At 46.7% G+C, this 24,591-nt stretch overlaps 1 protein-coding gene across 8 annotated transcripts in view; it reads left to right on the forward strand.

Moving 5' to 3' along the window:
* Nucleotides 1-21,718, forward strand: part of LOC119435733 (uncharacterized) — a 35,167-nt gene extending 13,449 nt beyond the window's left edge. For 2 of the 8 annotated variants that reach the window (XM_049659906.1, XM_049659904.1), the window contains exons 2-13: nt 7,588-7,945; nt 13,113-13,405; nt 13,469-13,570; nt 13,635-13,781; nt 13,842-13,943; nt 14,004-14,150; nt 14,211-14,312; nt 14,373-14,519; nt 14,580-14,723; nt 14,788-14,886; nt 20,319-20,495; nt 20,631-21,718. In XM_049659906.1, coding sequence (XP_049515863.1) covers nt 7,644-7,945; nt 13,113-13,405; nt 13,469-13,570; nt 13,635-13,781; nt 13,842-13,943; nt 14,004-14,150; nt 14,211-14,312; nt 14,373-14,519; nt 14,580-14,723; nt 14,788-14,834 — 1,533 coding nt within the window. In that variant the 5' untranslated portion in view covers nt 7,588-7,643 and the 3' untranslated portion in view covers nt 14,835-14,886; nt 20,319-20,495; nt 20,631-21,718. Of the gene's footprint in view, nt 1-7,587; nt 7,946-13,108; nt 13,406-13,468; nt 13,571-13,634; nt 13,782-13,841; nt 13,944-14,003; nt 14,151-14,210; nt 14,313-14,372; nt 14,520-14,579; nt 14,724-14,787; nt 14,887-20,318; nt 20,496-20,630 lie in introns of all 8 variants that reach the window. The other 6 variants (XM_037702457.2, XM_049659909.1, XM_037702459.2 and 3 more) reach the window with 5 other exon arrangements.
* Nucleotides 21,719-24,591: the final 2,873 nt, after the last annotated feature.

Here is a 24,591-nt window from a genome sequence, read left to right on the forward strand (position 1 = left end):
TAAAGTACGACTTTACCATTTGGCGTCGGATTCGCCGTCGGATTGTTTACAAATCGGCATCGGATTGTAATTTGAATGTACGAAAAAACTTAGTTAATTCTGCTACAAGGAAACTTAAACACAAACCCCTTTTCCATCATTTCTACAAGACCTACAGCCGTGCGTTGTGATGCGAACGGGTTCCCATAATGCTATCGCATTTTACTCTTGAAGACGAAGCTTAAGCGTCCTCCAAATTTTTATTATTTTGCACGCATCGCATCGGTAGTTGGGCAAAAAGTTCTTGCCAGTTTGTAGAGGTATATATGGTGTTTTACTGACTTTCTCGTCTGTTGTATAGTGCTTGAATTTGTTAGACAAAGGGGGTTTACTTCGTACTTAACTTCAAGACAGTCGTGCGCGATCCATAAAATCGATTTTGTGTGTTCCCTAGTGAAATGACATTTCTTTATTATTATAATTTTTTTCAAGTCGCACTAAAAGTAAGGTACACAGCCCCCCTCAGAAATTTGGCACTACACGCATTCATGCCTGCATTCACAGTAACTTACGTACACTTTTTCATATTGCACGGGTCTTGCCAGTGAGTCCCTGTTTAAATTTTGTGCAATTCAACTCCTTTTGATACTAATACCACCTGGGTTATTGCCAGCGCTGGAATTCAGGAGGAAATTAAAAATATAAACTTTAGTTCACTTATTCTGTTATGGGCCAGCTGGTCGTTCTGTTTTTTCGCACTCCAAGGCGAATTGCAGTCACAACTGCCGCTTTGCACGAGGAAAATGCGAGGTTTCAAGTTTTCTCCATAAAGCCCTTGGAAATAAACTTTATTTCTCCAGAGTCCAGTGTGCCTCCAAGTGGCAGCATTTGTCAACTCAGCATCGAGCTGATTTCGAGTAAATATACAAAATTGAGAGAAAGAGAGAGAGCAGGAGAGAAATCATGTTTATTTTATGAATCAAGCTTAGGAAAGGCATCCCTATTCCAAAATGCCTTGAGCTCGGGCTGCATTTTGGCCACTCAATCTGCTACTGAGCCAAGCCAAAGGCTACCACATGTGCGTTCTCGCATCTGTCTTCTTTTACTTTTTCTTGCGCTCTTGTAGCTGCTCCACCTAAGTTTTAATCATTTTCGACCTCGTTAGTACTCTCAGCACCTCGCTACAAAGTGACCGCCGTTCAGCCGAGTGGTCGCTTGGCTGCCACTAGGCCTACTCCCCTGCTACTCCATGGCTACCTGATCGCCTTTCAACCTCGCCGCAGGCTAGGTTTTGCAGTCTGCGACCACCCAGCCTGTTCTCCTCTACCTCATGGCGTGCGATTTTGCTCTGCGGCGACATCAGCCCAAATCCTGGACCGCCTGCTCGCCCTTTATGTCCTCGTTGTGAGCGTGTTGTGCACGATCATGTTGCTGTGCTACAGTGTGATGAGTGCGATAGGTGGTTGCACCGATTATGTGAAAGCGTTACGCTCGGTACGGGCCACTGCCTGTCCACGTCGTGTAAACCGTGGTTTTGAACCCCATGCCAGCTTCCTCCTTTCCATAAGTCGCTTTTCCAAGAACCTCGACCACTACCCACTGCTTCACAGGCACGCCTTCCATCCCCTGCCTTGCCCCAGCATCCTGCACCTAAGAGTCCTCTGCTGTGGTACTCAAATGCGCGCTCAATACGGAACAAGAAGATACCTGAACTCCAAGCTACGATGGCCTCTATGCAACGATATTCGCACTGTGTGAGACATGTTTGGATGCATCAACTTATGCTGTACCAAAGTCGCTAACATCCAGCCGGCGTCACGAATTTGAATCATCTGCCTTGGAGGCGCTGTTTATTGAAATTTCTGTCAAAAGGCGGAAATACCTTGTTATTTGTGCCTACTGTCCACCAAATACACGTGCCCAATCCTACACTATTTTTCGCGATTCAATTGATCAAGTCGTCTCCCTGAGAAGCATGTTCCATAACGTATATATTCTTGGAGCTTTCAATGCCCAACTTGACTGGAGTGACCCACTCAGCCCCATCCCCCTGGACCCTGTCTCTGACTCATTTGTCGAAGCTGTGGAGTCCGCAGGCTTTATGCAACTCTGCACTGAACCTACATACCTCATACACAGGAAGCTCATCCTACCTTGACCTCTGCTTCACTCTCGACCCATTGCTTGTGCTGGAATGCAGTACCACAGCTGCTCTAGCCACGTCTGACCACCGTGGTATCCGCCTTAATACACTTGCATTCCTCCTGAACCGTGGCCCTCATGCTCGCCTCGTCCATTCCTGCAGAAGCCTAGATTCTGACCACCTTCTTCGCCTTGCAGCTCTTGCACCGTGGGATATTGCACTGGCTGAAGCCAACGTCAACGACATGTATGACCTTTACACATACATCCCTGATGACGTCCCTGACATCTGACATCGTTCCCGCTAAGTGCTGTTGCTGTGAACACCACACACCATGGATTACTGGCGACATTATAGCACTGTGCAAGCGCAAGGATCAAATTTTTCGTAGTGCGAAGAAAAGCGACTCTCACGATGACCTCCAAGCTGCTAAATATTTACAGCGGGATGCAAAGAGGGAAATCCGCATCGCCCATCGACGCTATGTCAAAGATATTGCCAGTAGAGCAGTGAAAGAGCCAAAGCTATTTTGGGCGTACATAAGTTCCCAACACAAGGAATCTCAATGTCCTTCCTTTCTTATCAATGAAGACACAATGTCCCCTCCAGCTGTCATCATTGAAGCATTCAGCCGCCATTTCTCTTCAGTGTGGACAAATTGCACAGCACTTTCTTCTGCCAACTCCCCTCCTGCTGACAACCCTCCCATGCCTACCAAATCAGTTCCACGTGACATTCCTGCTCTACAAATCACAGTTGAAGATGTCTTAGAAGCAGTCTCGCCCATTAAACCTTTCCAAAGTCCTGGTCCTGACGGTATCCAGCCCTTGATCTTCAAGCCCACGGCTCCAACTATGATGTATTTTCCTGTGCTCCATGTTCCAAAGAATCCTTGATTCGGGCATGTGCCCTGATGTGTGGAAGCTTGCTTACATCACACCTGTGCATAAAGGCCATGGTGCACGTGGAGATCTCCTGTCATCATATCGTCCCATCGCCAATACCTCTATCGTGTGTCGCACCTTCGAGTGTGTCCTTAATGCGAACATTCATGCCTGCCTTGAGGTGCATGATCTTTTTATCTCCAGCCCAACACGGTTTTCGCCGTAACCGCAGTTCAGAAACTACCCTTGTTTCCCTGGTGCTCATAGCAAGTGCTCATCTTAATCAACGAACACCATGTGAGCTCATTCCGCTGGACCTGTCTCGAGCCTTTGACTGCCTACAACACCCTGCCCTACTTGGTAGCATTGAAGCAGAAGGTATCTCCGAAACAGTACTCTCCTGGACATCATCGTTCCTCGGTAACCGCACCCAACGTGTCGTCTATTGGGGTGCAGTATCGTCTCGTACAGCTGTCCTCGCAGGTGTACTCCAAGGTAGTGAGTGCCCTGGGGCCAACACTATTCACAATATACCTTGACAGCATTATTCAGAACCTTACCTCCATACCATTTCTCTATGCTGATGACATAACGTTGCTGCAGCCCATTCACAAACCCTTTGACTATGTATCCCTTCAGGCTGACCTTGACACGTATCCTCAGTGGACTGTCCAACACCAACTTCCTGTCAACTCCGACAAATCCTGTGCAATGACAATTTCTGGACTGTGTCGCCCCCGTGAAGCCCCCGCACTAACCCTTGGCGGCTGTGAACTCAGACGTGTGATGTCAACTACTGTGCTTGGTGTGGAGCTTGATTCGCGATTGTCCTTTGCCATCCAGGTGCACCACACTGTAGCCAGGTCCCGCCGAATGCTGGCATTTGTTAAGAGCAGTACCATTGGCATGCTGCCCACTGCTTTCCGCGGCTGCTGTACACTTCCCTGGTGCTGCCCATCCTTGAATACTGCTCCCCCATCTGGCTACCCCAATCTGTGGCGCTTCAGGGCCGCCTTGCTAGTGTACAGCGTCGTGCCGCATATATCTTATATAGCCACAGCACACCAAGAAACCAGCGCCTCTCCTACACACACGTCTCGACTGACACGCTGCATCGGTTAGCTTCCTGGCAACCTCTTGCATCTAGAGTTTAGGCTGCCACCGTTCACCTTCTGTGCAGACTTCTCGCTCTTGACCGGACATTGGTGGGCGCGCCGTGCCTGAACCATCGGACGCATTGCCTTGAGCCCCTTCTCACCCGAACGGATAGGCACGGTTCCTCTTGGATGCCGTGTGATGTTGCGTTGTGGCGACGGCTTCTACGAACTATTGCGAGGACGTTTCATCCCGAACTTGAAGATGTTGAGCCTATAATGAAGGCCGCGCAGTGATTGCTGTGACTGACCAATCCACCCCGATCCCCCTCTGCACGTTTAGTGCTCCCCCCACGGGTCCCAGGTTGGGCAGGCAAACCACTTTGGTATGGGCATTTCTGCCTTCTGCGACCCTGTATGCCTGGACTCGCCCTCTCTGAGTGCGAAAAAAAGTATTATTATTATTATTATCACCAGCCGAAGCTGATCCTCGAGGTTGGAGCTGGCAATATTTTGCCCTATTCTCGTAGAAAAACGCCTCCTGGTTGCCTAGCAACCAGGAGCAGCTGGGTATAACCGGACAGAGCTGCGCTCCAGTCCGCCAAGCCATAAAGTAACATATACAAGGAATCCGTATGTTACTCTATGGCCAAGCTTTGTACGCAGCTTGGTGTGCGCTCGGTCGTACAGGTGCGGGGGCGGGGCCAGTCGAAGCAGCATTCTCTTGTCATGGGTAGGCCGAAGGAGGTGCGGACGGCTCAAGAAGTCGTGTACAGGGAAGTGCGTCGTGCTGCCAATTGAGAAAGGAGTCAGTGACGTCGAACCGATCTGGAATTTCTAGCCAGTGAAGCGGCGGCCAAACGTCGGCGAAGAGCGGAAGATCCAGCATAAGCCGAGGAATACAATGCATGATCTAGGGAAACCATGCGAAATCGACGACAGAGCATGCCCGGTCTGCGTGTAATCGAGAACTTTCAGCGTAGGACCCGACAGAGCACCACTTCAGCAGATAGCCGGTTTGATCGAGAGTTTCTGAGCACGAAATTTGGGCACAGTTGCTGTGTCTGCGATAGACTTTGGTTTGACGTAAACCTCTCTACGTTGAACAGTGTGCGAAACTTTGACCAGAAGTGTGTGGGTCTGCAAGTGCTTCGTGAAACCTTTCCGGACGCCGAGGATCACGACAAAATGAAGATTTGCCAGATTTGCAGAGAATCGCTTCTGAGAGGCAAGTTGCCGCAATTTAGTACTACGAATGGCTTTGTGTACCCACCTAAGCTAGCTTCCTTGCCGCGCTTAAACGAGGTGGAAGATCGGATGGTTGCACCGCGAACGCCAAGCAAAAACCTAGCAAAACCTCTTGAAACTTGAGGATCGACTTAGCGCAAGCTTTGCCGTTTTTTTTGTTGCATGGCATAGCAGCGGAAGCAAGTTTAGGCATAAGTATAAAGAATCAAAACATCAATGCACGAAGTATTAAAAAAAACGAGAAAAACACTACCTTTTGCAGAGATTCGAACCCTGTATTGTCCGTGGGAAGCAGACATTCTACCTCTGCACCATGGCGGCGTGTGTGCTACCGATCGCAGCGCCGCAAGCGGGATTGCGGTCGTTTGGCTTCACTTTTGGAAGCTCGTTCTGGGCACTCTCCAATTATAGGGTCACTCTAGTGCCACTCAACTGTATGGTAGTGCACTCTAGCCAGAGCGAAACCGTCAGTCATTTTTTTAAACCAACTTATGCTTCTGAACCTACCTTAAATATCAACGTAACTTAATATTCAAGCTGCTGAATTAAAAAAAAAAACAAAGACGTGCAATAAATTATTTGTTCTTTGAACAGCGGAGCTGGTCAAGGTCGACGTTGAGTCGTGTCGAGTGTACGCCTAGAATCGGCGCAAATGAGGCTCTATTCTTGACACGCATGGTGGCTGCACAGCCACCATTATCCGCCGTCTTGACTGTCTCATTGGCTGTACAGAGGTCATGTGTTTTGAAATTTGTGCCGGGAAACTGAAGTTTTTCAAAATGTAATTTTGTTTTCACCAGAATGACGAAACATGACGTGGAGCTGCAAATTTTATCGACTAATACTTTTTTGTGGTTCTTGGCACCGATATTTCCACTTTAGCGCTTTAAAAAGAAAGTGGACGGTAGCATGCAGAAGCCCGTGCAATGCATCTGTAATTTCGCGAATATGTGGTGGCGTTCCAAGATAGCCGGCATGTCGGCTTGTTGAAGGAATATCCCGTGAACAGCGTCACAGGAATTTCGTAAACGTCAATTTGACGTTGCGCTGGGCCGCCATTGCAGCGATTTTCCACCATAATTTGTGGTGCGACGAGCCGCCCGAATTATAGTAATGAGCGCCCATATGCAATGGCGGTCGAGAGGCATACATATCGCTGCATTTTCCCTGTCATTCGGGGCCATGAAAATCTTTTGTTCAGAACGCGTGCTCATAGCATTTGCACCGTTCTCGGGTGGTGTTGGCATTTGTGTTTTGAACGATCATTTTTATTAAAAACACGTTTATTTGAAATAATATTGGTTGAAACTAACAAACGTATTGCGACTTTTTGCACTTTTCACTACTGCGTTTGTATCGTAATCAATATTAATGACTTTTCACGTCATCAAAGGCTATGACAACGGCAACTTTTTAATTTATAAAAGAAATATACGCATGGCGGCGCCTTGAAGTTTCCTCTCGCGGTGCGAGTAAGCAGCAAAGTGCATAAGAGATGGCAATGCCGGCGCTTGTGTCGCGCAAGTGGTTATGTGTGGCGCGTGCAACGCTATCGATGATATTTGGTTGCTTCTCAGCCAGATGAGTTGGGCTGAGTCACTTGTGTTTCACGAGATAGCGATAACGCGGCCTAGAGCATGCGCTCATCATCCCTGGTAGGTCGCGTACTGTTGTCTCAAGCTAGAAAGCAAGCGAGTGGGTGCCAATATATGACTCATTCCGTTTCCTGAGGACACGCATCCTAGCTAATGAAGCAGACGATAGCTTGTGTACATGCAGACGACGGAAGCGAGAAACGATTTTGATGGAATAATCGCACCCTTTGAGCTAGCTGCTTTATTTTTATTGGGGAGGAAAACTGTTTTGCTTTATCAAGAACGCTAGGTTCAATGCCTACATTAGTTTCCTAGGCGAAACGTCAAATTTGCGTCACGTTACGAAAGCAGATCGGGGCTATCAGCGCCATTTTGTAAGCCTCGCACCTACGTCATGCCTAGAAGAAAATGACGGAATGTCCAGAATAGCGGCTCTGGATGAGGAGCACGCGCCTGGGCGCAGGTGTTCGGAGAGCGGCGAGGGTAAGAGAGGAGGAAGGCGCGCGCTGAGCACCAGGTGGGTGGAGCTAAAGAGAGGGTAGCGATGACGTAGCGGTGGAGAGATCGAGGGAGAGTGTGCGCCAAGCAGTAGTTGAGGTGGAGCTTAAGAGAGAGAGAAGTGATGACGTAACCATGATGTGCAGGTTTCTCCTGAGCTGAGGAGACCGTGTGTTGGCGGTGGCGTCATTCTGCCGTGAGCATGGCTAGGACGAAAAAGCAGCTTTCTCCCGAAGAAGAAGAGGCGCGGTGTAAACGGCGTCGTGATGCTACTCGGGAGCGGCTTCAACGACTGCGCGCAGATCCGGAATTCCGAGCAAGGGCTGCTGAAGCAAAGCGACGGAGGAGGGTTGGAGATCCAGAGTTTACAGAGAGAGAAGCGGCGTCTCGGCAACGCTATGAAGAAGCTCACCGTGAAGATAGACGTTTAGCCGCTCAACGACGGAGAGACTCTGATCCTGGATTGCGAGTCACGGAGAACCTTCGCCGCAGAGCAAAAGTTAAGTTAAAGCTAAGTAAAATCGATGTTAAAGCAAAGATAAAGCTAAGAAAAAGCAAAAGTTAAAGCTAAGTAAAAATTAAAGTTAACATAAGTATAAGCCAATGTATAGATAAGTAAAAGCTACTATAAGCTACCAGCTCCGCTGTTTCATCAGTCTTCGCGACGTTAAGTCTGTGAAGCTGTTTTCCTTTTTTTTCCGTGCCAACGGTGTCGTTGACAACGCTGCGCAAGCTGCGGCGGAAAGCGAAAACTTGCGCGTAGTGTGGTTGGTGTGGTACTACGAGGCTACAGTGAACTACTGTAGTGTGACTAGTATGGCATAATCCAGTTCGGCCAGGTGTTCTGTAGCTCAGGCTTGTGGTGTTTCCACTGTTTCGCTAGTGTGCCATGGGGTGCTAAAAAAATGCGGCCAATACAAATCCTCAGCGAAGAAAAGCTGGCAGAGCGACGTTGTCGACATGCCGCAAGGGCTCAACAACGTTATTGCCATGAACAGTGAGGAACGGGAGCAACGATTGTTGAAGATGAGGGAAGCCAACGCTCAGCATGAGCAACTGTGTTTGACTGCGGGGGACGTATTCTCGGACAATTCTCGAGGCCCCTATTCTAAAACTTTTTACTCTGGAGAGTTCCAAAGAAATAGCGTCGAAGCCACTGCACCACATAGGTGTTCTGTGACTGCGCATGCGTGAGACGCAAACTGTGTTTGGGTTTTGTGTCGGGCACGCTATTTCACTATTTCGCTGGAGCCCCAAGAGCTGCCCCAAAAGCTTTGCGTCAACAAACATGGCGGCGCCTATCGAAGCGACGGCTCTAACCGAGCACCAAGCTGGGCTCAATTCGTGGTAACGCATGAGGTTCGTAAGCTAGGAGAAGTGACTGCGCTTATCACTTTCTCTCAACTAACGTGTGTTATGAAGATCTGAAGCTGAAGGATCAATTTCTGAACCAACATGCCGATTTTTACAGACATTGGCAGGTTGCTTTGTCTTGTTCTCATTAGAAGACGTAGTAAATTTCATTATCCTAGCGCAAATGGAAAAAAAAAGTTATGCATGTCCCCTTGAGCAAACAAGTGTGTCAACTTAGGAAAACTATCATTTTAAAAATTATAAAAATGGATAAAACATTTCTAAATAAATATCTTCTGGACACCCTATATTACAGGTTATTGGAAGCCGCTTGCAATTTTATGTAGAAACTTGAATCACTTGACAACTTTCTTTTTTTTTTGTTACAGTGATCCAGAAATTTATACTTCCTTTTTTTGATAGAAGCAATTTAGAAATTCATGACTTCCATAGTCTTGTTCCTCTCAAATTTTCAGCCTAAAAGCAGCCTTTTAAACAACTTTTGTCATGGCAATTTTGAAACTAATTTGAAAGTGCAAATCGGCCAACATGTGCAAAACTGAGACAAATTGACTAAAATATTGCAAAACATGCCATTTTATTCTCCAGACAGTGGTGCTCAGTCGAATAACTTTGCTGCATAGGCTAAGCCCTCGCCTTCAACTCAACGGTGCTCAGCGGCTTGCTTCTGTTGTGCAGTGCTTTTTCGCATCCCAAAGCTCTCGCGCATTAAAGACTTCATGGCGGGCATAGTCCACCACAGCGCCAAACGCATGCCGATCACAATGAACTAGCAGAAAATTCGGGCGCAATACAAAGATGGCCAGCATCGACAATAAAGAAAACAAGGCTGGGTACAAGAATCCCGCAGGCAGAAAAAATGGAATGTCACGAGTTGCATGTCCACCAATCCGTGCTTCAGTTTCGGTTTTCCAGACAATCCAGACTTGTCGTGCCCAACAATGGGCCTTTATTTCTTTTTCTTTTTTTGCACGTGTCTCGGTACTCAGCAGAAGGCTTCTCATCGCTACAGTATGCTGAAAACAAACTTTAATTCTAATGAGTGAATTCACTCGGGCTTAAGCTCCTCTCCCACTCTATGGCCACATCTTGAAAACAGCATTTGTAAGTACTTTAGGCTGCAAATGCGTGCTACTGCAAAATAAAAAGAAGCTAATTATGTTTTTTTTTCTATTGCTCAGATAATAATTCAACTTGGTGCATAGCTTCCTTATATGTTTAGGAATCCAAAACAAACAAAATGAGGTCTACTCACATGAACTGGTATTCACTCACGTTCACATTCATTGGCCCTCACTCATGTTCATACTCATGTCCACTCACGCTCAAAATCGCTGACTTACGTTCATACTCGTACCTACTGACACCCTTCGTCCGCACTCACACTTGCGCCTTTGAAATGAGTGTGAGCGTACTTATGAGCGAGTATGCAGACCTATGTGCGGCGAAGCCACCCGAAACGAGTCAATTCCATTTCATTGGAAATGTGGCTCCATCTGTCGCAGCTAAAGTGAACACCGTGTTTTCGCAGTAGCGGTGAGATGTAGTGCCACTGTTTTCTTGCAGCGAAATTGTAAATTTTTAGTGGTGTCACAGCAGATGACACACACTTTAAATTTATTGTGAATGAAACAGCGGGGGGGGGAGGGGGCTAAACAATGCCTGGAAACATGGTAATGAACACAACACTGCAAAACTCCACATCTGTGTGAACTTTGGGCATGAAGGAGCCAGCGGTTTATTAGGAAGAGACATGTATACTTGGCCATTAATAAGAATGTTGTTTGCTCATATATGACTGGCCCGTTTGAAACCGTGCCTGCATATAACCTTTTCGAGCACTTTCTTGAAAACCACCGAACTCTATGCCTGCTGCGAAGGCATGGTGAATGTCATTGAGTAATCAATCGGGGCAGGCAGCAGTGTGCATTTGGTGGAGAATATTTCACTTGTATCTCTCGTGGCACAATGTTGTTTGCCGGAGGAGGTAGATGAGCGAAAGTTACGTCATGCTGTGAAGCGGCTTGACGCCGCCGCGCCGCCCAAAGTGAGGCAGCGCACATACATTGAATAGGTAAGAGAAGCCTGTGAACAATGTGCTGCCACACTTTGTGACTGCCGAAGAAAAGGAAGAAATGTTGCGGCACAGACGCTTGCGTGACAAATTCTTAACAACGACCCGAGTCCCATTGTTGACATACTTCGACAGTGGCTGCATATAAACATTCCAGTGAGAACCCACACGGAGTTGCATGTAGTGCGTACCAGAGTGTTGAACCGAAACTTTTACTGGTCCGATTTTCGTTTCGGTTCACTGAAAACGGTTCAGTTCCGGTTAAACTCCAGAGCATACAAATGACAATTCAAACCAATTCGACCCGGTTCAAGTTCATTTGCACAGCCAAAGAATAATTACAGGAGAAGAACACATTTTTATTTCGTGCAAAAACGTGACGCTGCTGCGAAGCTGCACTGAAAAATAATGCCTGTTTGTTCTTCAGGCTGCAGGTAGTTATAAAACGATTATGTAAATCCAACACTAATGCTGGAATCTTATGTGCAGTGAAGCTTTATCGTGGGAGAGATAGAAGAGAAAGTATTGAGGAAATGCAGAGAGTCCTCCAGCGTGCTACTGTGCTCAGAGAGAAAGGGAAAAGGAGAAAAATAGGGGCCCGTCGAGTAATGAGGACAGGCAGTAGGACGTGATTATACACACATTCGTGTTCAAAGGCCCTCTTCCAACACAGCCTTGAATATAGGCTTGTGTTAACTAAATATTCTAAGAGAGTCTTGATGGCTCGCTTCATTAACCCTCTCAGACACTGTGTACGCAATTGTGTACACCAAGATAGTATACAAATAGTATACAAAAGCATTGATGAAAGTAATGATTTGTAAGATGTGTCGCATATATCTTGAAACACTTGTGATTTGAATTGTGCTGCAATTTTGGATAACATGTGTAAAATATTTTAGTGAAATGAGTGGGAAGGTAGACGGTTGGGTGTTTTTGCTTGGTGTCAGTATGTTGTTGTATGTAGTGGGTTCACTTCTCTCATAGTTTTTCACAACAGTCGTGCACCAGGCATAATTTTGAAGCGACTGGTTAAGTGCTTTTCAATACATGAAATAGTTGATGTTCTTATATTTGATGTTCCTATAGTGAGTTTTGGCATGGAGTCCACATTCTGTAAACTTGACACAACTCGCTAAAGAATTGAAAACTAAATCTTTTCTGCAGCTGCACACTTTCTATGATTCTGAAGATGCAAGAAATGTGGTGAAAGTAAGTTTTAAATCAACAGGATAAAGTGGCGTCTGAAAGGGTTAATATGTTCATTCGAAGGCGCAGTAACACTTATCTGAACGGCTTTTTATTAATTGGCGCTAACAAAGAGATCAATGCCTGCTGTCCACAGTGATACCGGGGACAAGCAATAAGTATACGTACTCCACTGTGTTCGGTACCTTGCACCCATCACAGTTTGGCGAGTCTGCGCAACGGATCTGATGCAAATATTGCCGCTTTGACACCAAGTCTGCTCCCTGAAGCAATACACTGAAAACTGCACTAATGGTACTGCTACTTTTAAAATCACAGGGAAGATGGTACGTGTTTAAAAATAAGAGCATAGGGCCTCTTCGATTTTCGGAGTTATGGCAGCCAGACGGCATCCAGCTATTTCTGGTCCTGATAGGAAGTCACTTGGGCTGGGAGGCCAAGACAACCGAAGCTGCCCGAAGTTTGCAAAATCGAACACCTGGACAGCTGGCTCCAACATGCTACCAGTATGTCAGATGTATGTAAACGATGTGCATTGGCCAATGAATTCCTACAGCTTCACTTTAACTGTCTCCCAGGTTGCTTGGAATCTCCACAATTTTGTTAAAAGTTATTATTCGTGCGCTCCCTGCAGCGCTTTGCGCAACAACATTCAGTGCGTATCTTAATTAAGTCTACCTTTTTCTTTCATTTGCAAGCACACAGTGAGGAACAACAGCAACATTATTAATTTTGACTTCCTGCATGGAGCAACAGTTTGTATATCTTTTCTGGTAGGTTTTGTGGTAAAAGTGAGCGAGAGTCACTACAATGGGAACTGCCCATGTCAAGGTACCTGCACCATGCATAATTGCTGAGCTCAGCCGATTGACTTGGACCATCTTCTGAGCATGCAAAATGTACAGATTCGTGGTGCAGGCATGCCCAAAGCCATTACAAAGGATCACTTTTAAAACAAGGTGCATGCTGTAAACAGCTGGGAAAACAAAGTATCTTTTTTTTTTCCACAGGAAGGAATGCCCAGAAGCAGCTGAGCAGAGAAGCAAATGAGAAGAAAAGGACTGAGCAGAGGACTGAGCAGAGGACTGAGCAGAGGACTGAGCAGAGGACTGAGCAGAGGGCTGAGCAGAGGGCTGAGCAGAGGGCTGAGCAGAGGGCTGAGCAGAGGGCTGAGCAGAGGGCTGAGCAGAGAACTGAGCAGAGAACGCCAAGCTGCAGCAGGCGTCCTCAAACAGTGGACGTTAAAACTGCAACGACACCTTCCTATCTAACCACCAGAAGCACACAGACTGAGATTAAACACAAATGTAAGTTTGCCCAATCTTGCCTGCAGCGGTGATCTCAATGCCTTAAGTTTTGTGTACTTTTAGCAGTGCAGACCAAGAAAGAAAAACCTGTGGAAAGTGGCAGTAATACCAGCATTTCACCACCTGGCGTTATTAGCCCACAGACAGAGGTGACAGAATGCAAATGTAAGCTCGCCCATTCTTTGCCTGTGGTGTCGATCTCAGTGTAAGCTTAGCCATGTACTTTCAGTGGTGCCAACCATGGATCCTTCCATCATCAAGGAAGCTGTCACAGCTGTGCCAAACAGCAGTAGTTCCTTCAGTACCAGCATTCCACCAGCAAACATTTCCTTCATGCCAGGCTTTGCCACACAGATGGGAGCAAGAGAATGCAAACGTAAGCTTGCCCATTCTCGCCTGTGCTAGCGATCTCAATGACTTAGTTGTGTACTTACAGTGATGCCAAGCAGCAGTTGGTCCTTCATTACCAGCACTCCACCAGCGAGCATTTGCTTCGTGCCTGGCATTAGCACACAGACGGGGATTAGAGAATGCAAACGTAAGATTGCCCATTCTCACTTGTACCAGTGAGCTTAATGCATTAGTCATGTACTTCCAGTGATGCCAACCATGGGTATTTCCACTATCAAGGAAGATAACATACCTGCACCAAGCAGCAGTTGGTCCTTCAGTACCAGCATTCCACCAGCAAACCTTTGCTTTGTGCCTGGCATTAGCGCACAGACGGAAGTGCAAGAACAAAAATGTAGGCTTGCCCATTCTCGCCTGTGCTAGCGATCTCAGTGACTTATTCGTGTACTTACAGTGATGCCAAGCAGCAGTTGGTCCTTCATTACCAGCACTCCACCAGCGAACATTTGCTTCGTGCCTGGCATTAGCACACAGACGGGAGTTAGAGAATGCAAACGTAAGCTTGCCTATTCTCACCTGTACCAGCGATCTTAATGCCTTAGTCGTGTACTTTCAGTTGTGCCGCCCATGGGTCCTTCCACTACTAAGGAAGATATCAGAGCAGTGCCAAGCAGCTGTTTGTCCTTCAGTTCCAACATTTCACCGGCAAACATTTGCTTCGTGCCTGGCATTGGCACACAGACAGAAGTGACAGAACCCATACGTAAGCTTGCCCGATCTCGCCTGCACTGGCGATCTTAATGCCTTCGCTGTGTCTTTTCAGTAGTGGCCACCATGGGTCCCTCTGCCATCAAGCAAGATATTTCTCTGGCAAGCACCTGTGAAAGCTCTAGTACCAAGATTTCAGCAGCAGAGTCTTGCTCTGTGCCTGGTATTGGCACACAGACAGAGCTTATGGAACACAAATGTAAGCATAGCCATTCTTGCTATCGGTGCTAATCGTAATACTTCTTTACTATGTCTGCTTGCAGGTGTTCAGACAGCATCATTTGTAGTGACAAGGGCTATACAAACGTGAACTCCTCCATCCTCGGTGTCTGCGACAGTGAAGGTTGCAGCTTAATTTCAAGGTATGTGGACTTATGTGTGCCTGGGTTTTTCAAGTTTTAATGTGACTAGCATTCTTAGGATACTTCACGTACTTTCCGGTACTGATGGATCAAACCGTTTTCCTTTCACGCTAACTTGGGTCACTGGGTATGTGCCACTTTTCAAAGAGCCTCTTTGATGCCAGCTTCAGTCGCTTAGAACTAAGATGTGTGCGAGTTTTTGTTGCCCATAAGCAAAGAGCTCGCTTCCTAGCACTGGCATGTGCCGCTGGATATGTACCACTCTTCCATGAACCTCTTCAACACCAACATGGGTTATTGGATATGTGCCACTGGGTATGTGCTGCTGTTAATAATAATCATCATAACATATAAAATATCGCCAATTACACACCCATAAGATAGATTGGCAATCGCAATAATGTCACCAGTCATCTGCAAAGGACGGATTCGCCGCCAATCTTTAATTTCTTAATGTATTTGTAAGTCGACTGCAGATATCGACCCCATTGCTGTGTTCCGAGTTTTCTGTAGTGCCATCTTTGCTTATGGCAATTAATCAATTAGATTAAATGTTAATGAATCAAATTAAATAATAATGAATCAAATTAAATATTAAGTTACACTTATGCTTTTTCTTCACACGCCAGCATAGATCAGTAAATAAAGCAAAACTAAATTGGCATCACATATGAGTTGTATATTTAGCTTAACCCTCATTAAGAGTCGCAGTGAACAGTCCTCGTCGAACTCACTTTGACCCAGTTGTGCTTAGTTAGACTTGCGGGTTCACAGACCCGCTGAGCACTCATCCTCACTCAACTTCACGAAATCACCAGCTCACTCAGTCTTCTGGAATTGTGTGTTCAGACTTGGTATGACTTACAGAATCGCAAACTCACGTGGGATTCACAGAATCGGGCTCAAATCTCTCAGCTAGGCTCGCTTACTGCATGCTCTTAACTCACTTAGGATAGCGAGCTCATGGTAAAGGTATTTACTCAAGTACAAGTAAGATGTATATAATACAGCCGAATTCCATTGATGGGACCGACTAAATTTGTCGAGTTATGTGGGTGGCGAAATTAAACAAGATGCAGTAAAAACTTCAAAACACGCCGCTGATTCATTGGCAGTATTTGTGCGATTCAACACGCCCCTGAATAAAGCGCACGCCCGCTTTCTATGCTTCCAAAATAGAAATATAATGCGCACTAGATTTTTTCGCAAGAAAAATGGGCAAGGGTCGAATTTGTGTTGTGCAGGGGTGGTCGGTTTCCTAAAGTCAGCTTCACCACAATACAGCCCTGTTATGCGGCAAATCATATGAATGCCGCAAATGCCGGTTTTGAAAAAAAAAAAAAAAGAGGACGTGCATTAGAATTGGGGAAATACCGTAAGCAGAATTTTGGGCTACCGTTATTGATTGAACATCTTTCGAGGGAAGGCCTAAAATAAACGTGTTCGACGGGAGATGACGTGTGTGTTCAACGCATGAACTACCTATCTGCCTTGCCTGGCAGATGCTGCCAGTAAAGGGGTCACTATTGGAGTCATATAGGCGTTACGTGCATGCATGCTGACTGGCCAAATTTAGGACCAAAATATCAAGAATTTGGGCTCATAGAAATGCACGGCTGCGAGCCGGGACCTTTCGGTCGGGATCGAATTCACTGGAGTTGAATTAATGGAAGTCTCCTGTACAAGTATGAGAACTGGTCTGATGCAGGTGCAGCAGTTTTGTAAGTGTGTGGGAAGGGTACACGCTGTCAGGCTGTCAAGCATTCTAAATGTCATGTGTGCCGAAGTTCTTCATACACAGCTTGCACATGATGCCATGAATACGCTTCTCTTGTGCTGGTCCTCGAACATGGCAGTTAGGATTATGCCAGTGGTGGGGTGTTGAACTGAACCGGAGCTGAACTCAAAATGAACCATTATTTTCCCGCCATCTTGGAACCGAATGTACTGGTGGCTCCTGGCACTGACAGGGTATGCCATCGTTGTGGTGGGTAGCTTTCGTGACTCCCCTGCAAAGCTGTCAAAATAATTTATCTCTTGCCAAGCAACAAGGCATCTAGGTTTGGCAATCACTCATTCGTGATGGACAGTGAGCACATTGTGTCGCACAGCCTGTGGAATCTTGCCCGACAAAGAAAAAAAATACAGTGTATAAGTCGCACCAATGTATAGAACACAGCACGGAATATCATTGGGGAAAAAGTTGCAGTTTTTCCCAAAAGGCGAAGCATCGTTTGCGATAGCAAATAGACTGCTATACGAAGTAAGAATACAGTGGAACCTCGTTGATACAATCTTCGCAGGAACTGGAAAATAAAACCTATCATCCAAAGCAAGCCCCAAAACGTAATAAAACAGGCTTACTTGGTGACAAACTCGCTAGCAAAGCTTCCTGTGGCCTCAAGTAGTTCTGACGCCACAGTAATACTCCGCATAACACACGTGTTATGGGGAGCAGCATCACGACACCACACAAACTGCAGCCAACACACTTTTATTGAGCAACTTTAAAACAGCTCGTCAGTTTTCGCCGAACTTTCTTTTTTTCAAAGTCCGTAAACAAGTTATTTTGAAAGATAAGTTCCTTGACATAGCTACGGAGGTCACGGCACCACGAGGCTACGAATTCCGAAACAAAGGAACACTGTAGAGACTGTGACATAACGAGCGATACGACTGGCAGACGCTTAATTCAGCTATGTGACCGCATGAAGATGTCGCCTGAAAAGCCAACCAAAACAAGCGCGAGCGAAAGCTGACCCGAGCAGACGATACTACGAGTGCGAAAATAGTGGTCGGGCGGGTCCGCATGACACCACTTTCCCGTGCCACGGCCGGTCTGGAGGCACGCTAGGGGACCATATGCACGCTCCCTTCCTTCGTTAAAGAGTGAGCGCGCGGTGCGCACTAAGGGACAAGACGTGCGCTCCCTTCCTTTAAAGAGCGAGCGCGCGCCTCCACACCGGCCGTGCCCGCACGTGATCAGTGTAGGGGGCAGCTCTCATTGGTCTGCTTCGCTCACGGCTCGTTTGCCGCCAGGGCGCGCGGCATTTTAAATCGGTCCGGGACCGATTCCTCCCACGGCACGAAAAACCTGCTTCGCGGTAGCTTTTGTGGCGCGCGCTGTCACCGGCCCTTAACACGTTGTTCGTGGGTCGTTGAAATGAAATTTATTAAGTTCACTTGAATATAAAGCTACGAGTTTCAGAAATACCAGTTTGCAGTCGTATCATCCACTTTCAGGTGAAAACGCGATCGTATCATTTGCATGAAAATACATTGCTCCTATGAGGCGGTTGTTGGCCGGGAAATGAAAAAAATAATGTATCATCCCGAAAAACGTATTACGCAGAATCATATCAACGAGGTTCCACTGTAGTAGTTTTATCGGGCGTATAAACTTGCAAATTCCCTTACTAATTACATTATCAAGCATATGGTGTCACGCATGCACAAGCAAACATGAACACATCTCACTCGATGACTGCGCACACTCACTGTTTAAATGCTGTAGTGAGGAAGCGTGGCAGCAGCAGCGAGCGAATGACCTTCGTGTTACCTCTCGCTTCAACGCGAAATAAGCGGGGAGAACACAGCGCACACGAAGCTATCAGCACTCAGCGCACTCTGTCCCTATCGCTGATCGCTTTCAAGATAGGGCCCGCGCGGCAACTCATACGCAGCCGCCGCCAAAGTAGTACAACGTCTGGGAAAAGTACCGCAGCCGTGGCCTAGTTGTAGAGCGCCCGCCTCGGCTGTGGGCTCGATTCCCACTGCTGCCGGGGCAGCTACTGGTTCAAATGGGCACAAGTGTGCTCTAGCCTGGCGTTCAGCTTTCTTCAGGGGTCATATACGCTTGGGAAAGGAGCCTGCGCCCTGAATTCCCGTTGAAACCCTCGTGAGCACCAAAAAAAAAAAGGTGTGGGCTGCTCCTGTGGCGACAATTTCCCATGTGGCGTCGCAAATGCACCTACACTGAGGTGGGGACGCCTTCGGGGAGAAACGCACCTCTGTAGCGTTGAGGTCCCATAAGGGCCGAGCATCAGGCCGGGAGTGCGTGTACCTATTTTACCGGTAGGTACCCGGCAGCAGCACTTGCCTCCCACAGCCGCGGCGGATGCTCTTCAACAAGGCTGTATGTGGTTCGACAAGAGGCGCCCAGAGACAACTCGGGAAATCTCTATTGGGTCCCCTTTCAAGATGTGAATACCCACGAGAGCCGAGCACCAGGCCAGGGAACATCTCTACCCATTAGAAAACATCGGTGGGTTTCCTGCGGTACCAGGATTTGAACTTGGTACCTTCCGCATATGAGGCAGATGCTCTACTGCTAGGCTGCCGCTGCGGTAAAGTATAGTAATGTAACCGTGGCAGTGGTTGAGGAGGAGAAGGAAGGTTGCGGAGATGGTGGATGCAGAGTATTCGGAAGGAGTGCTCAGCCAGCGTGTCGCATGGGATGGTGGCACCATCTCTTGATCCCTCTTGTAACATCCACTTGTACACGGTGCACTCACTGACATTCGTGAGTGCAGCTGAATTAATATAATGTATGTTTATCACACTCCATCTGCGCTGTTGTAGGCATGTTCAACGGCAACTTGTTCGGTCCTTTCGCGTAAAAGAGCACCTTGGAATGTTGCCACACAAACAAGTCTGCGGACGCCATTCTTGCGAAGGACGAAGCACTACTCAGGAGGGAGTCCTCCATAGTGTTGTGGCTGTGCCGACTACAATATGAATTTATCCACTGTTAAAGCAGTTGTTTATTTGTACTTTTTTAATGAAAATTAATGTCTATATGGTAGCATTGCATTGATGTTTTTTTTTTCTTTGCACATTTTTATTCAAATGGAGAACTATATTTCCAGTATCGTAGAGCCTAAATAAATATTTTATTAGAAAACTGAGCAGGATTGTGCAATAAACAGGCCTATGACTTGCAGAGAAGCTTCCAAGTGAACACCTGCCAACAAGACCACTTGTAAAGGCCATTTAGTCGTCCAACGGATTCCGAATTGTGGCACTACATTTCGCTGCACAAAAATCTGCACTCGCAGGTCACTTAGCCTTGGCTCTGCTGCAAGGAACTACCGAAACAGTATAATCTCGGAGATCTTGCCAAAGGGCCATGCTCGTGCTGAATGTTATGGATTCTGCATTATTTCCAGCGTGCAGTAATGGTAGCGTTTTTTTTTTCTTTTTCCAGTTCTATTATCAAAAACATTTAATTCTTGTTGACTATGTGGCACATCCACTCATATTTCAAACATGCAATTTTTCAGAGGCGGTATTATATCTTCACTATCTAAAATTAGGCTTTTTACTTATGCAAAGTTTTGTTGCAGTTGGCCTTTTAAGCCCCAGTACCTTCCCTGAAGTATAAGAGTTCCTGCATCCTTTTTCGCTGACAGTGCAATCTTCCTTGTTCGCAGTTGTTCCAGGTTATCGCTTATAGTGACTTCAATTGCCGGCACCATCCACCAGAAAGCATGTTAATGTACCCCTCGTCGGACCACCAGCAGTATTGGCATCATGTTGCATCTCACATGCAGGGCACACACACTGCCAGAATAGCGGCACCCAATCCAGCTGACTGACCGACATAAAAGGTATGGTCATCTCTGAATTTTCACGGCCCCATTCGTTTGTACCAGTCTGTAAAACGTAGAATTCGGATAAAATACGAGCAACATAGTGTACTTGCCTTGCCCCATTGCACCTAAAGGGCTTCACTTCATTTGCAGGTGTCCCAATTGCTCGGCAGAGTGGGGCTTGCAGCATACACAGTGAAGGCACTCCTCCTGCCCCACGGACACAGCCTAATCCCAGGCTAGTGCGAATGGAAGCCTGGCAACCTTCCTCAGCAGCACTGGGATGCACCAGCACGTCATGTTTCGTGGGGCATGATTTGTGACCGAACTTTGGAATCTGCAAGCACAGCAGGACCACAAAGAACTTTTATTGCGATAGCAATTATATGGACACTAGAGGCGGATTTCTGCCGTCGCCATCACCGTGAGCTTCCGTATAAAGTCCAAGGGCGATAAAATCGTCGCCGCGTGCCATATGCTGTGTGTACGAGTGAAAGCTTGCGAAGGTCAGCTGGCGATCGTGACTCAATCTTGCGCACGCAAGGGAGGGGAGCGTGAAGGAAGCGCTCCTTCTTCCATTTGCGTGCAATGCTCCAGAGGGAAGGTAGGAAGGGGCATGTTCTACTCCAGGAAGCCCGAGCGACTGCCCATGCCCGCCCGCTCGGGCCGCTGTATCTTGAAAGCCATCTGTGGCAGGGACAGAGTCCGCCCTAAGCTATGTTTTTGTGGCTTAGTTTGCGTTGATGTGAGCAGTGGCATGAAGGTCAATTCGCTCGCTGCTGCTGCGCTTACTCCAGCGTTTTGACAGTTTCCGCGGTCATCGAGTGAGATGTGTTCATGTTTGCTTGTGCGCGCGTGACACTATGCTTGTTAATTTAGTTAGTATGCCTATGTGTACAAGTTTATACGGCCGATAAAACTACTTTCCTTACTTCGTATAGCTGTCCACTAGTTCGCTATCACAATCGATGCTTTGCCTTTCGGATGAAACTGCAACTCTTTATGCACCACGACCGTCTCCTTCCCTCATATCTTTCTTTTAAATCCTGCTTTCATTCTCATATTTGGACTGCAAGATTTGTTAGCAGTGAGGCAGTTGCAGGGCCCACAATGTTTTCTTTTCTCCCATCATCATGCCTTTTTGTTTGCTTGACACATAGATTCAATTTTGTGGCCACTTACATGCCTGCCAACTCTCCCATATTGTTAATAAAGTTTACATATGTTGCGTCACTTTTTACCTTTTCCTTTCTGTTCTTGAAAAAGCTTAAAACATGTTGAAAGACTGAAAGGGGTGGGGAGTCAAGTTTGCGCGCAAAAAAAAAAAATTCTTATGGTACCTGCGCCTTCCTCTCGTGGCAGCGCCTTATGCCAGCGGGGTGCTTGCTTCGAAGGTGGTTTAGTACAGACAAGTTCCCAAAGCCGGCCAAGTCGGCAACAGCATAGTTGCTGGAATACTGTAGTCACTGTCATCTAAAAAACTTTGAGATTGCTTAAGCTTCGCCTTTGAAAGTGGAACGCGATAGCATTCAAAGATCCCTGACTGCCTCTCACGCTTCCCAGCAACTGCAGCTTATGTAACCGTAGTGTTTACCTGGAAACGCTGGCGTTGAGCGCTATGCATGAAGGCTAGCTTTCTGCTTCTTTTTCTTTTTGCTTATAAAGGAACTGAGAAGAGTGTCAAGCGCGAGTCTTCAGGCTGTGCTCACTCATCGCACCTACAGCGATTGGAGGAAGTCAGAGAGTCGGTGTACGGCAATGTTCCTACACATCCACCGTCTGGGTATTGAAAACTGAAACCGGTTTGTAGAAAGTATATTAAATTGTTTAAAGCACTCTGATGCTTTCCAGTACCTTTCCATGATTTAGAGGATGTGGACCTTCACTTAACACAATGAGATGACAAGTCAAAACTGTCATGTCAGTACTTTTAAACCTTTTCCAAACCCAACCTGGGTCCGTTTGACCAACTTCTACCTTTTCCCATACAAACTGGCCCCGGTTGCACACACTTTGGCTTGCTTGCCAGAAATGAGCTGCACTTGTCAGCACGAATAGGGTCAAGCGGTTGGGCTTCAACATTTGTTCATTTTATTATGCCTTTTACACTACCTTCCTTATCACATGTTAGGACAAAATCAATATAACACTTGCATATAGTCGGGGGATGCCTCAATTTCCAAACAAGTATTCTTTGTGTGAGTCGATATAAAATGCATTACATGTACAGTTGAGCCTTGTGGCAACAAAGTTTCATCTGACATGCCAATACTTTCGTTATGTCCAATAATACAAGCATGTATTCGCTGAACGCTGATATTGGCGAAAAACATTTTAGATTTACTTTGTTACAACCGGCAGTTCATTATATTGAGGTTTGACTATTATTATGAGGATCTCATGAGGGAAGAGTTGACAAGCTTTTTCCAGTTTTCTATTCCACACAGTTTTGCAAAAATCTTGGCAGTGAAAGGATTAAATTGCGGCAATTTCGTGCACTTCATGCAGCAGATATGACGTCAGAAAGACTGTTCGCCTTGTTAGTGTGACATGTTGACTGGGAAACTAAGCGCAAATAAATTAGACAGACCCATGGAACAGGCAAGGACGAGTGTTTGTCCTAATCTATTCTGTGCGTCTGCCCAATTTATTCGTCCTTAGTTTTCCAGTCAATCTGCAGCACTATAATCATTGTTTAAAAATGTGATGTGACATTTACATTCGCATGTGTACTGCAAATAAACATTTTACAGCCATTATAACTATCACCTAACTATCACTGCAGCTAAGCGAAAGGTGTTGTAATCATAGAAACAAAGCAATCGACACGCCGAGCACATCATTCATCAGCGCCCCTTGCGGTATGGGAGATACAACAGTATTCCGATGTTTCCTACTAACATTAGTAGACGCTTTTAAGGTCCGTGATCTCATGGTGTGGTGTGGAAACAGTGGCATCCTTTCTGGCTTACCAAGCCTCTTATCACTCCAGGAGAAGCTATTTTCATATCGGACGAGCATAATTTAGTATTCCTCTTTGGTGTCACTTAAGGGGAGACCCTGCTTTGACAAACTTTTTTTCTTATTTCTGAGTCGATTTTGATTAAACTTGTGAAGTTTATGTATTTACATCTGCTAATTTAAGATACACATTCAGTTTTCTTACATAATAAATATATTTCTAGAAATATAAGAAATTCATAACATGCTTGGAGGTGGGCGATTTACTGAACTATATATGGTCTAATATATGTCGACATATAAAAATGATCCTGAGTAATCGGTGTATGCAGTGACCAAGCCCACCCGGTGAGAGCGTACGTCCCGTTCTCACCGCAAACCATCAGAGGTGTCATTGTCGGACTCGACCCCAACGATACAAGAGAAACCCTCATGAAAGGACTGGGGGTGCGGGACACCCACATCAAGATCTTGGACGCCTGCATCTTGGGCACATCTACAACAGCGCTCCTCACCATAGACGGCCCCCACCTGCCCAGGCTGGTCTATCATGGCGGGTGTGAATACCCATGCCAAAAGTTTATGCCGGCCCGGCAGTTCTGCCTGATGTGTATGCAGTCGGGACATCGTCCGAACGTGTGCCCAAACCCCAACACACCAGTTTGCCGCCAGTGTGGCATGCAGAACCCACCCATGTCTGTGAGCCAAAATGCAGACTCTGCGGTGGTCAGCACGAAACCGGCACCATGGAATGCCCCAAGAGACTGAAACCAGCAAGGGTACTTCAGCCGTCAGCCGCCCGCAACAACGTAGAGAAGAGGCCGTCTCGATTGGATGGCCTTCCCAAGATCTACAACAATCGCTGGTTCTACTCCCAGGACAGTGACTCAGCGAGCCGCAGCCAGTCCAGGAGCCGGTCCGGGTCCGGAACGCGAGCCCGGCAGCAACAGGCACAACCACCACAAATGTGGACACGGCCCACGCCGATGCCGAGGAAGAAGCAGCAGCAACCCGCCCAAGACACAACGAAGCAGGTGAGCTGGGAAGGCAAGGACTCCCCTGCTGCTCAAACAGACCCCCGAATCCCTAAATTACAAGCAATTATAAAAGCGCAAAATGCTAAGATAGAACAATACGTGAAGCTCACAGCGCT

The sequence above is a fragment of the Dermacentor silvarum genome, unplaced genomic scaffold, assembly GCF_013339745.2.
Source record: "Dermacentor silvarum isolate Dsil-2018 unplaced genomic scaffold, BIME_Dsil_1.4 Seq872, whole genome shotgun sequence".
In the NCBI taxonomy this organism is placed as follows: Eukaryota; Metazoa; Arthropoda; class Arachnida; order Ixodida; family Ixodidae; genus Dermacentor; species Dermacentor silvarum.